At 36.5% G+C, this 13422-nt stretch overlaps 1 protein-coding gene across 1 annotated transcript in view; it reads left to right on the forward strand.

Annotated features, from left to right (window-relative positions):
* The window catches only part of LOC150098992 (uncharacterized), a 700419-nt gene that overhangs the window by 579401 nt on the left and 107596 nt on the right, over nt 1–13422 (forward strand). The window contains exons 37-38 of the mRNA XM_090405788.1: nt 4228–4335; nt 10835–10942. Of these exons, the coding sequence (XP_090261914.1) occupies nt 4228–4335; nt 10835–10942 (216 nt within the window). The remainder of the gene's footprint in view (nt 1–4227; nt 4336–10834; nt 10943–13422) is intronic.

Here is a 13422-nt window from a genome sequence, read left to right on the forward strand (position 1 = left end):
ACCAATCGCACTTCCAGTAATACAAAAGCCCAGTTAATGGATAAAATTAAAACGGTTTTTGCGGCCCTTCCCAGGGAGACTGTAGCATCAGCTTGTTCGAGGTTCTGAAGCAGAATTGAAGCTGTGATCGATGCTAATGGTGGTTATTTTGAGTAAATCTTGTTGATAGTATTGTAATTAACTCTGCCTGTAATGTTTTTTTGTCAATTCATTAAATTTAATAGATACAAAGAAGATTTTCTTTTTCCTTACGAAACTGTCAAATTTATCCCGAACACCCTGTATGTAATAGCTGAAAAAATTGCTAAAAAATCAAAAGCCTTCTTGGATGGCGAGTTTGTGAAAGAGTGTCTCATCGCTGCTGGGGATATTCTGTGCCCAAATAATAAGGAAGTGTTTAAAAAACCGAGTTTGTCTGGGGTAACTGTAGTACGACTTGTCAAAGAACTTGCCAAAGACATTGAAGGAACTTTCAAAAAAAAAAACAGTCATCCGAATTTACGTCATATTCACTTGCTTTAGATGAGAGCACAGATGTGAAGGATACAGCACAACTGGCTATCTTTGTCCGTGGCATTGATCAATAATTCAGTGTGACAGAAGAACTGCTAGTGCTCGTACCTATGAAGGGAACAACGAAAGGCACTGATATTCTTGAAGCCGCTAAGAAAACGCTCAGCATTTCGACCTCAGCTTAACCAACCTCGAGGGTGTGGTAACTGATGGTGGCCCTGCTATGGTGGGAAAGAATGAAGGGTTTGTTGTGCTGCTACAGAAAGAACCAAACTAGAAGGAAAAAATTTCACCCATTACCAATGTTTAATCCACCAGGAGAATTTGTGCATGAAAACGGATTTGAGAATGTCATGAAAGTTGTTGTGACTATCGTCAACATTATTAGGGCAAGAGGATTGAATCATCGTCAATTCCAAGAGTTTTTGACCCAAGAGTGCTAAGTGGATCACAGCGATGTGGTTTATTATAGTGATGTGTGTTGATTGAGCAGAGTGAAGGTTCTTAAAAGAGTCTTTGACTTAAGGAATGAAATACAGCAGTTCATGCAAACCAAGGGAATCTGATTGCAGAATTTAACAATCCGAAGTGGATGACAGACTTTGCCATTGTGACCGACATCTCATTGCATATGAATGACCTAAATATGTGGCTACAATCCAAAGATCAACTGGTGCACACTCTGTTGTGCACCAATTGATCTTTGGATTGCGAGTTGTGCCTCCCAAAGTTTGAGCTTGGTGCTCAAACTTTGGGAGGCACAACTCGCAAAAAAAAAGACTTAACTCATTTTCAGCTTCTCACTGAGTCCAGCTGTTCGTCTCTTGATGAATACGCTACAAAATTAGCCAGTTGCGAAGTGAGTTCAAAGAGAGATTTAGTAATTTTCGTAACCAGCAGTCTTTTTTAGATTTATTTTCAATGCCATTCAGTGTCAATGCTGCCGAAATGCCAGGCTCAGCACAAATGGAGCTGCTTGAACTCCAAAACAACTCTTCTTTGAGAGAAAAATTATTCAATGTGCCCTTGCTTACATTTTACAAAGACTACATTTCTGAGGATGCATTCCCTAATCTTCGCCAGCATGCTTTGAAGATGTGCACTTTGTTAGGAAGTACTTACTTATGTGAGCAGTTCTTCTCCAGAATAAGCATGTAAAGATCAAGACAAGAACTCAGATTATGGACCAGCATCTCGAGAATACTCTGCGCATAGTGACTTCCAACATTGATGCCAGCATCGATAAACTTTTATGAACTTCGAATGAATTTCTTTTGGCATTAAACCTTCTTTGACAGAGAATTTTATAACTGCACGATACTCAATTTTATCCATTTCAAGGGATACAGACAGACAGACAACACTTTTGCTTCAGACAGCTGTATAAAACAAACTACTTCATACAGGAGTCTTCAACCTTTCAGCCATTGTGGGCCACATTAAAATTTTCAATCAAGTCCACGGGCCACTAAGCTATACTGTGGTATTTAGAATTGTAAGATGGTTTTCAGATTTACAAGGAATGCTGTGCATTTGATACTTTACATAAAATCCTATAAAAATAAACAAACTCAGATTTAAGAGCGTAGGTAAGAGTCGGGTTCATGATAAATAAATACAATCGATACTTGAAAAAACATAAATGGATGGAACACGTTCAAAGAATGAAAACAAAAAGATTACCAAAACAAGCCATAAAGTACAAGCCATTAGGAAAAAGAAAACCAGGATGTCCTCTTAAACGATTCAACGATGACTTCTAAGGCCGGAACAGGCCATGCTAGGCCTAAATCCTTGATATGCATGATGATGATGAATACTTGAAAAAAGATAATTTAATGAAGAAAACATTCATTTTTTACAATGTCAATGGGCAACTTGGCAATGTTTTTCCTTGACCAGTCGGTTCAGTGTTCAGTGATTTTCCATGAAAATCTCTGAACAGTGCTTGTAGCATTTTAACAAGAATAAAACTGATTTTGTGCATCGATTTATTATTATGGATGACACTTGGATTCACCAGAATCCAAACAGCAGTCAAAACAGTGGACAGAAGTCGGTTGTTCAGTGCCAAAAAAGACAAAGTCGGTTTGCATCAGCAGGAAAGGTCATGGCATCGCGTTTTGGGATGCTAAAGACATTTCATTTATTAATTATCTTGAAAAGGGTAAAACAATAATCGGGGAATATTATTTCGATCTTTTAACCATACTAGATGAAAAAATTCGTGAGAAAAGACCCGGTTTTCAGAAGAAAAAAGTCATTTTTCATCAGGACAATGCACCTGCCCACATAAGTGTTTTGGCAATGGGAAAATTAAGGAATCTGCACTATGAATTGTTGGAACATCCACCCTATTCCCCAGATTTGGCTTCCTCTGACTTTTATCTCTTCCCAGAACTAAAGCTCTTCTTTGCTGGTCAGTGTTTTTCTTCGAATCAAGCGGTGATTGCAGCTGTAGAGGAGTATTTTGCAGATCTTACTGAGAACCACTACAGGGAGGGGATAATGCTCTGGAGCATCACTGGAATAAATGTATTAGTCTTAAGGGAGATTTTTCTTAAGTTGAAAAATAAAAATAATTTTGAAATTATAAATTCGTTTTTTCATTGTTGGGCCGAGAACTTTTCAATCCACCCTCATATGTGGCTCACTGGCAGGTAGGGAGCTCTGACTCTGAATCAAACTCCTTAAGAGAATGAATAAATTTTCATCCTCATGTTTGTCAGAGGCACTCAACAAACCCCAGCTATGTTCAGAAACCATTGAAACAAAAAATAAAAATAAAAAAACATCAGCAGCAACATCTTTGAACAGCATCTATTAAGGAAATACCAATTACAGTTGTCCCCCACAAAACATATAATAGGACCTCCTTGATCTTCATGGTCTTTTTCAGTGCAAGGAAATTGATGTTGCTTGATTTAGGTTGCTCTTTAGATTTTGAGGAATAATGCTGGATCTGTGTTTCATCAACAGTTACAAACTTTTGCAAAAAATAAAGAATGAGCCACTTGGTCACCGGTGTTTTATGTCTGCATTCTATAATTTTTGTATCCAGTTCTTGGTTTGCAGATATTGAATGATTTCATGGTTTACAGTATTACCCCTTTTGGAATATCCTCTCATTAGTCACTTTCAAGTCCTGAAAAAAAAGAGTTGGGATAACTTAAAATTTCTTCTGATTACTTATATCCTACTCTAATATACAGTATTACTCTAAGTTACATGACACATGGGTTTCTGTTGTGGGGAAGTGCAGTTGGAATAATTGATGTCGGACAGGGATTTCAATATATAGTGGCAAAACTACAAATTAGGAACATTGGAATGATCATTTTATAAGCTTCCTATATTCAGGTAGTGGTTGAAGTAATCTGTAAAACTGCAAATGAACAAATGTCAAAACAGTTTATTTTCTTATATTAATTTTGAATTTAAAAATATTATATGTTAGTGTATTAGGAGTTGCATATCTTGTAGCTCACTAAAATTAGTAATGATAGAGAGAAAGAGATTCATTTTTATAGTCTGGTTTCTTTATACTTGGACACAAACTCTTTCATATCATCTAGTAATAATAATTATGATATATTAAGAAATAACAATATATCATTCACATGATATATTATTATTATTTCTTCCAAGTCAGTCACTGAAAAAAAAAAATGTCCTGTTTGAGTAAAAATATCTGATTATATGTTTAATTTTTAGGGAGTTGCTGGTCCTCCAGGTCCAAATGGTGCACCTGGGGAACGAGGTCTTCCTGGATTTCCTGGTATTCAAGGTCGGACTGGGGCACATGGATCACGGGGACCTGCAGTAAGTTTTCTGTTTCTCTATTCATTTTTCCCTATTTACAAAAAGTATTTTTATGCTTGGCATTAATTATGTGAGAATTGTTATTGACTATGATCGAAGTGGTCATAACACATAAAGCTGGTTTGTGATATATTAAAATTTTATGTATGTATGTACCATTCAGTATGCATTTTTTAAGTGTACAGAATATGTGATTCTGAGATTTGTGTGTGTTCCTAGTTTCAGTTATATGTTGTTATTAAGAATTAAAAAAAAAAATAGTTCAGACACTTCTGTTTATATGTATGATATCTTTCATAGTGAAAAATATACAGGCACCATTATACAGAAGTTGTCAACATGTTCTGAATATGCACTTTTGGATAACACCTGGGGATCAGCAGATAAAATGTGATTTACGTAAAGTTTGTGCATGTGTGCTGAACATTTAAGGAAATGGACTTAACTAGAAGTATCTTCCTTTTGCTATGCTGTTGCATGGTGTGAAACAAAAAAAAAAAAGTCATGGGGAAAAATTACTATTTATGCCTGGCTATGGTACAGGGCTTTAACCCTAGGAACAGGGAAAAAAAGAGAAGAAACCTTTTTCTGTCAAATTTTCAATCTAGCCATAAGTTCTGTTGCTTGTGATAATATACTACCTACACTACCTTGAATCTCTAATACAGTTTCATCTAATTTGGAATGCACTATTATACGCAATGAAAGTGGCTCTTAGTGCCTGAAATTGGGAGCATACCACAACAGTTCATGCAACGCAAATTATATGATTAAGGATTCTGCATAGATAGTAGAATCAAGATTGAATGCTAAGAACCCGTTTTCAGTGACTTCAATTTCTTGGTGCAAAAGTCATGATAATGAATTTATACTAGACTTTTCTAGTTTAGATATAGACTAACCTCATAAAGGTGGTTATTAATTCATCTAAAAGAAGCTTGAAGTTATTATGCAACAAAATGGCAATATTTTCACTTCTGTTTCAGTTGTTTCAGTTGCTTGCACTGTTCATAAATGAAACATATCAAAATACTGAGCATCTTGAAAAATGAAATATAAAGAACATTGATGTTAAATTTCTTGAGAGTTAAAAGTTTGCTCTGTGTTTTCTGGGTTAAATGTAATGTGAATGACAGATCCCATTATCATCATTAAATTAAAAAGCAGTGCACAAGGAAAGCAGTCTTCATTGTAGGCTGCAAAAATTATTTTCTGTAAAAGTTTCACAGATTTAAATAACATTTTCTTATTTTCACTTCACATAAAATTTATGATTAATGAATTTGTATTCTTATAGTGACATATTTTCAATCTGATTCTGAATTCTTAAGTTAGCACTATACAGTGTTCTTGCAAGACTTCCTTATAAAAATGTGTTTATTTATTATTATTATTTTTTGTTCAGGTGCATTCAGTTTCTTTAACTGTCAAAGGACTAAGCAAGTGATATGGCTACATGTAGTTAGCCATAAGAAAAAAATGCAATCAAGTCCTCTTTGGGTACTTATGACATTCACTCGGTTGTGCTTAAAACCTGTACTCTGGAATTAATAGCCATTCCATGTCATCTTTATTGCAGTCTTTCATACTCATTCACCATCTCTTCCTCAGCATGCAAAAAAAGCATGTATTCGAACCATTCCAAAGATGGAAGATAAAGCCAGCCATCAGGTCTGTCACAAAGGCCCACTCTACTCCAGACCTGATCAAATGATCATCTTATGATCTTGTTAAGATATTTAAATATCTTAATATATATTATTGTTAGTTTAGGTAATTGAAAATGAAATAAAAGTCTGTTGTCTGCCCTTTGCAATTGTATTGCCATAGGATATCCTCACTGGTTGTTCAGCATATATCATAATAGCTTGACTTCAGATTTCTCCACAAAATGGAGCAAACACTCAAGGGATGTACTTTCACCAAGGCTCTTCCTCTTACGTGATCTTTTCTCACTAACCTCAAGTTTTATCCATCGTTTTTGCTGATGGCAATGTCTTTGATAAACCTTGTAATGCTCAAATATCCTAACTACAAGTTCTTCCATAATCGATGCTTTAAGCACTGATTGCCTACCATATCTGAATGGAATGAGGACAACCTTGTCAACTTCATTGCTACCAAAGCACAATCTTTCTTTTTTAATTCAAGAAAGGCCAGACTTCACCTCTTTTCACTTTTGTTAATAGTAAGATTGGTACACAAGATCAGATCCCTCTTCTCGGGCTGACTTGCACCTCTAGCCTCTCCTGGAATAAGGACACATAATGATAGCCTTCTCTACCTCCAGAAAAGTAGTATCCTTTTCTACTCAAGACATTACATCTAGCTTGTTGTGATGACTCCTAGCATTGTATAAATTCAAAATCTCCTTACCTCCTGCCTTAAAATAGTCCTTTCACAGTGGTGCACAAAGCACTTCCCTAAAAATTCTTATCTATCCAAAAAAGGTCAGTCTGGTAACTAATGACTTTTCTCTTTCTCTAACAAATTTGCTTTAGTTACTTTCTGATAGACATTGTTTCTGCCTTATTTCACTGGCACTGTTCACTGAACTGGCTGCTACTATTTCTCCACTTGTACATAAGCCTTAAAAACTTACAAATAACTTGTACTCAACCTCTTTGCCATGTCCAAATTAACTTTACATTATCCTCTTTCATTCTATCTTTCTCTGTGCTTTGAATTTCTCCATAATTTTTTTCCAAGGATATGGCATCTAGTAGTTCTAAAAACATATCAGCAAGTTCCTCCTTGTTTGCTCATGCATGGTGTGATATATTATATGCTATGTCTTTTACAGCCTCTCATGTGTATGCAAGTTGGGGCTGGGATTGACATTAAAATAAAAATAAATAAATAAAGTGAACATTCATTCACTGTATTGAGTCTGTCCATGGATTTGTTATAGTAATTGCAAATGTAAGCTATACTAAAAAGTATCTCCTTTTAAATTTGATTTTATTATTTAATTAGATCAAATCCAGCTGATAAAGCAGGACTTTTACCCCCCCCCCCCCCACACACACACTTGTGGATCTACAGTTTCAAACATTGTTTGAAATTAGTATGGTTCATTAGGATAATCAAGTTTTTTATATTCAATTAATAAGCTCAGTATATTGATCCTACTTCTCTTTCCATTTGTTAATATTTTTGAGATCTGAATTGTTTTTTTTTTCTATCTGCCAACCTTATCTAGGGTTTGTAATTATTTAAAATAGGTAAAGAAATTAATATTCACCTTATGACTACATTTTATGATGAATGTATGCAATTCAAATTTTAATTTAAAACTTTTCATCTTTAATCAGATACAATTAAAGGGATCAAATCAAAAGCTAAATAAATTTTGCTTTCCAACTTGGTGAGAGTTAAATAAAATGCACTAAAACCTATAACCTAAATAGTGAAACATTCAGAAAGTTGCAAAATGTTGACAGTTTGAGACAACCTGAGATATAAAAGGAGAGGAAGTGAGTATAATCAGCTACATAATGGACAGTCAGAAGCTTCACTGTGCCTCTGGAATCTATCCTAGTGATTTCAAGTGTCAACTTCAATTAGATAATAAAAAAGGGGTCACATTGTGTAAATCAATCATTAATGAAATAAAGAGCTAAAAGGCTTCACTTCAGTGATGTAAAAATTATTTAAATTAAGGGGACATTTAATCCCACATTATTTCAAAGCCGAATAAGAAACTCTAAGATAGAAATCAAAGAAAACACATCCCTTTATGGAGGCAGCATAAGAAAAGTGGAAATAACCAATTTCACGAGGTCTACAAAGACCAGGCAAGGAGGGCAACTTGGTGTGAGAGTAGCTAAAGAGAGGTATGAATGGCAGTTAGCCAATGAAGCCAAAAAGAATCCTAGGGAATTCTTTCGATATGTAGCCAGCAAAAGAAAGAATGATTATGGAAGGATGACATTGATTGGAGAAAATGGTATAAAGACAGCTGTTGCAGAATGTGTGGTGGAGATACTTAATGAGCAGTTCATAAAGATCTTTCAATCTTGTGAATGTGACTTCATGGAGAGATTGAGAGCAGTTGATGATGGGGACGAGAGAGACTGACTGTAAGTGAGCAAGAGGTGTGGAGTTGAGTAAACTAGATGTAAATAAGGCTGTGGGACTTGATAATATATCACCACATATTCTGAAGAAATTTGCCAGGGAGTTGACACCTGCCTTGACATATTTTTTTAATATGAGTCTTGCACTTGGTCAAGTTCCTAAAGAGTGGAAAGAGGGCAAGATTGTGCCCCTTCATAAAGGAGGTGATCGAACTCAAGCATCAAACTATAGGCCTATCTGTGTGCAGGTGTTGTGGTTAAGTTGTTGGAGAAGCTTGTGAGAACTAGGACCCAGAGTTGGGTTGACAACAATGGTATTGTCTTTGATGGACAGCATGGATTTGCTAAAGGGAGGTCATGTTTTAGTAATCTACTTACTTATTACAATAAAGTGACTGCTTCCTTGGACAGAGGAGGATACACAGTAATATACTTGGATTTTGCAAAGGCTTTTGATAGAGTACCTCATGATAAGTTGACAGTCAAACTAGAGCAGATGGGGTTGGATATTAGATTAGTGCATTGGATTGGAGACTGGCTATCTGATATTTATCAACAAGTTGTGTATGGGGGAGCGATATTCAGGAAAAGGAAAGTCACTAGTTGGGTGCCTCAGGGGTCTGTTTTAGGGCCATTTCTGTTTAACTTGTATATTAATGATATTGGTGAAGATTTGGATGGAGATATTCAGTTGTTTGCAGATGATGCAAAGTTAGGACGAACCATAAAGAGTAGTGAAGATATTGTGGCCTTACAAGAAGACTTGAATAAATTGAGTGATTGGGCATGGAAATGGGGATGTGAGTTCAATGTTGCAAAATGTAAGGTTTTAAAATTTGGAAAACAAAGATGGGATGCAGAATTTATACTTGGTGAGAATAATTGTTGGAGGTAGAGGAAATAAAAGATCTGGGGGTGATAGTAGATAAGGATCTAAAATTTAGGGGACACATTGCCAAAATTGTGAAGACAACACAAAGGCTTCTGGAAATGATGCGGAGGACACTGACGTGTAGAGTAGGGAGATTCTTGTTCCGTTTTATAAGGATTCAATTAGGCCACACATGGACTATTTTGCCCAGATTTGGTCACCGGGTTTTCAGAAGGATGAAGAGATGTTGGAAAGGGTCCAAAGGTGACTGACTAAGGTAGTTTCTGACCTCTGGAATGTCGAGTATGAGGAAAGATTGAGAAGATGTAATTTGCTGAGTCTAGTGGACAGGAGGAAGAGGGGAGATATGATAGACACCTACAAGTTGGTAAGGGGTTGTTATAGAATCAATGGTGGAGAAGTTCTACAGAGAATAGTGGAAGATCAGGGGAGAACCAGAGGTCATCCCTAGAAACTGTATAAAGAGGGTGTGAGTAGGGGAGTGAGAGGCAGGTTTTTTCCATGCAGAGTTGTGAATGATTGGAATGCCTTGCCCGAGAGTGTGGTGTCTGCAAGGAGTTTGAGTGTGTTTAAGACATGGTATGATGAGATGTGTGTGGGTGTGATAAAAGGACCTGCCCAGATGAGTCTTTGACTCCATGAGGTCTTGGGGTAATAATAATAATAATAAAGATTTTCATGCCGAATATAGCAAACTATAAAAGTTCGGCGAGTCCAAGTGTAAGCAAACACCTGATAGTATAATACCAAGCAACTCTCAGTAAGGGTGGATAAAGCTATGATCACTGTTCTTAGTATTAGCCCTAATGTAAAACATATCCCCGAAGAGATGTGTGTTGTTTTACATTAAGGGAGACAGGTCAGTTTCAACTTTTAGTACCCAAACCAGTTTCAACCTTTATTGAGGTCTCATCAGTGAGTAGGTAGACCAAATAATACCAAGATTGTAGTGATAATAGCTTTAATACTTTACAGTATGAGTTGTCATAAAGGTGCACAAATAAATTAATGAAATAAAGAGCCAAAAGGCTTCACTTATCTTAGAGCTTCTTATTCGGCTTTGAAATAATGTGGGATTAAATATTTAAATCCCCTTAATTTAAATAATTTTTACATCGCTGAAGTGAAACCTTTTGGCTCTTGAAATTCCGTAATGTTGTATCATATTTTAGTTTAATCCAAAAATAATACAAATTGGCTAGCTAAATCCCAAAGTGCCAGTCCATTCCTCATTCATTCAGCATCCAGGTTTTGCGATTCACAACAGTAACCTGCTTATGCGATTCACAACAGGAAGGTGAGGATTGGACATCAGGTCAGAAGACTTGGTTGGTTCTCTGCATCCCTTAAAAGGCCGTGTAGAGGTCTCCTCCCTGAAGAAATAATAATCATAAGAAGAAGAAATAATAGTAATGATATGTTTATATCCTGCTATATGTATTATATATTATGTGTGTATGTACCCACCTGCATTATTTAGCTTAAGAGAGCAAGATTAACTTTTTTTTTGTTATTATTGATTGTTTAGGGAGAACGTGGACCTGAGGGTAAAACCGGATCCAGTGGTCTTCCTGGGTTGCAAGGTTTAACAGGACCTCCAGGTCTTCCTGGTGTTCCAGGTGAAACTGGGCCAGTGGTGAGCATAAATTACTTTCTGTGAAAAAATAAAAACAAAACAAAAAATTCCAAATCTAGTTTCAATTTATCCATAATTTCAGATTGTGTATTAATTTATTAATGATAGTTTGTTACTTCTAAAAGTTGTTTACAAGAAACAAAAGTTACCTTACATATTGAAAATATCATTATTATTGCTAGAGCATTTATCACTAGAACATGAAAGACAAATTTCCATAGAAATAAGAATGTATATATCATGAAGTCATTTAAAGATTTCTTATATATGTCACAAAGCTGTGACAAAACAAGCTTTATAACTGTGAACAAAAGTTATCTTTCACATGACAAACATCATCATTATTGCTGGAGCATTTATCACTAGAGCATGAAAGACTAATTTCCATAGAAATAAGAATGTATATATCAAAATAATTTAAATCTTTGTTATTATATGTCACAAAGCTGGTCTGGTTGGCCGAGTGGAAAGCAGCCTTTTGGCTGGAGAGCGTATCTGCTCTCCAGCCAAAAGGCTGTGGGTTCGAATCTTGTCATGGGCATGGATGTTTGTGATTGTCTGTGGAAATACTAGTAGTGGTGGTGGGCAGTAGTTAGCATTGGTGAAGTTGCAGATAGTTGTAGCTGGTGGATTTAGTGGTGGAGACGGAGAGTTGTAGAGTAGGTGCCCTCATCTCAATGAGTCTTTGAACTCTCTGGAGGTGTTACATAATAATAATAACAAAGCTTTATAACTCTGAAAGGCATTTTTTAAATCCATCCTCAAGACGTGGTGAGCAACACTATATGTCATATAGTGTTGCTCACCACATCAGTACCTGCTTCATTTATTAGAGTCCAAGACTCATAATAATGACATACCTCTTAAAATAATGGTTGATATTAATTGATATTACACTATATGGAACAGCACTGTATTTCAGTATTGTGTACAGGATGGATGCCAAAAATGCTCACAGATGGTCACAAAACAAAATGCTTGATGGCAGCACTGAACCTTTTGAAATGGTATCATAATAAAGGCTGCAAATTTTTGAACGACACTCTGACAGGAGATGAAACTTGGATTATTCAAGTGACACCAGAGATTAAGCAGTAATTATTACAGTGGTCACATAGTGGATCTCAGGAAGGTACCGTGTTTTGTGCATCAACTTTATGCATCAAGGAACAGCAATAAATGAAAACGTTTTCTATGAATGAGACTCAAAAAAGAAAATTGTGGCAATCTGTTCAAAACAGATTGACTGCCTCAGCTGTGGAATTGCTTTAATTCACAAGAACACGACCTTCACTCTACTGGTGAATCGTGTCAAATGGGGCATTCCAACTGCCTTGATCTTGCACCTAATGACTAACATCGTTTTTCCACTTGAAGAGATTTTTGCAGCTAAAAATTTAACAGCATAATCCATAAACTGCAATATATGGGAATGGATATAGGGTTGGTGAGATGGATAGAAGGGTGGTTGATGGAGAGATATCAGAGAGTAGTTTATTCAGGAGTAGAGTCCAAAAGACGGCCTGTGACTAGTGGTGTGCCACAGGGTTCTGTTCTTGGACCACTGCTGTTTAATTTATTCATTAACAATATAAGGAAGGATCTAAGAGGAACTGTTCATTTGTTCGCTGATGATGCTAAGTTGGGTAGGGCAATAGTGAATGCAGAAGATGTCAGAATTTTGCAGGATGATTTGGATAGATTAGTGGTCTGGGTTAAGGAGAATGGATGTCAATTTAATGTGGAAAAATAAAAGGTTATGCATTTTGGGGTGAAAAGATTAGCAGCAGTATATCACATTGGTGGAACTGTACTCCAGGAGATTGATGAGACCAGGGACTTGGGAGTGTTGGTAGGGAGTTGAAGTTTAGGGAGCACATCGCAAAAGGCTAAATCAGCTCTTCAAATCACTTAGATGCTGAAGAATACTTTGACAAGCAGAGATAAGCAAGTTATTGTTCCTCTGTATCGAGCCTTGATAAGATCCCATCTCGACTACTGTGCCCAGATCTGTTCACCTAGGTTTCCTCTTGATGGGGAGGAGGTTGAGAGGATCCAGAGGCGAGTGACCAAGATGATAGCAGGTCTATGGAATGAACCTTATGAAAACAGGTTGAAGATTTGTGGGTTGCAGAAATTGGTTGATAGGCGGAAAAGGGGAGATATGATTGAGACATCCAAATTGCTGAAGGGTTTCTATAGGATTAATTCAGAGGATATTTTTGAGAACAGGACTGGTGGTCGGAGGACTAGGGGACATCCATGGAAGCTGGGCAAGAGTGTGGTTACTAAGGGCGTTAGAGCTGGGTTTTTTACTTTTAGAGTGGTGAATGAGTGGAATAAGCTGCCTGAGTCTGTTGTGGGTGCTATGACAGTGAATGAGTTCAAGACAAAGTATGATAGATACTGTGTGAATGTCAAATAGTTGTGATGGACTTGATGTTTACGGCCTCCCTCGATGAGTCTAAGGACTCCTTGGA

This window comes from Typopeltis vanoorti, chromosome 15 (assembly GCF_054136105.1).
Source record: "Typopeltis vanoorti isolate ZY-2024b chromosome 15, IOZ_Tvanoo_1.0, whole genome shotgun sequence".
Classification (NCBI taxonomy): Eukaryota; Metazoa; Arthropoda; class Arachnida; order Uropygi; family Thelyphonidae; genus Typopeltis; species Typopeltis vanoorti.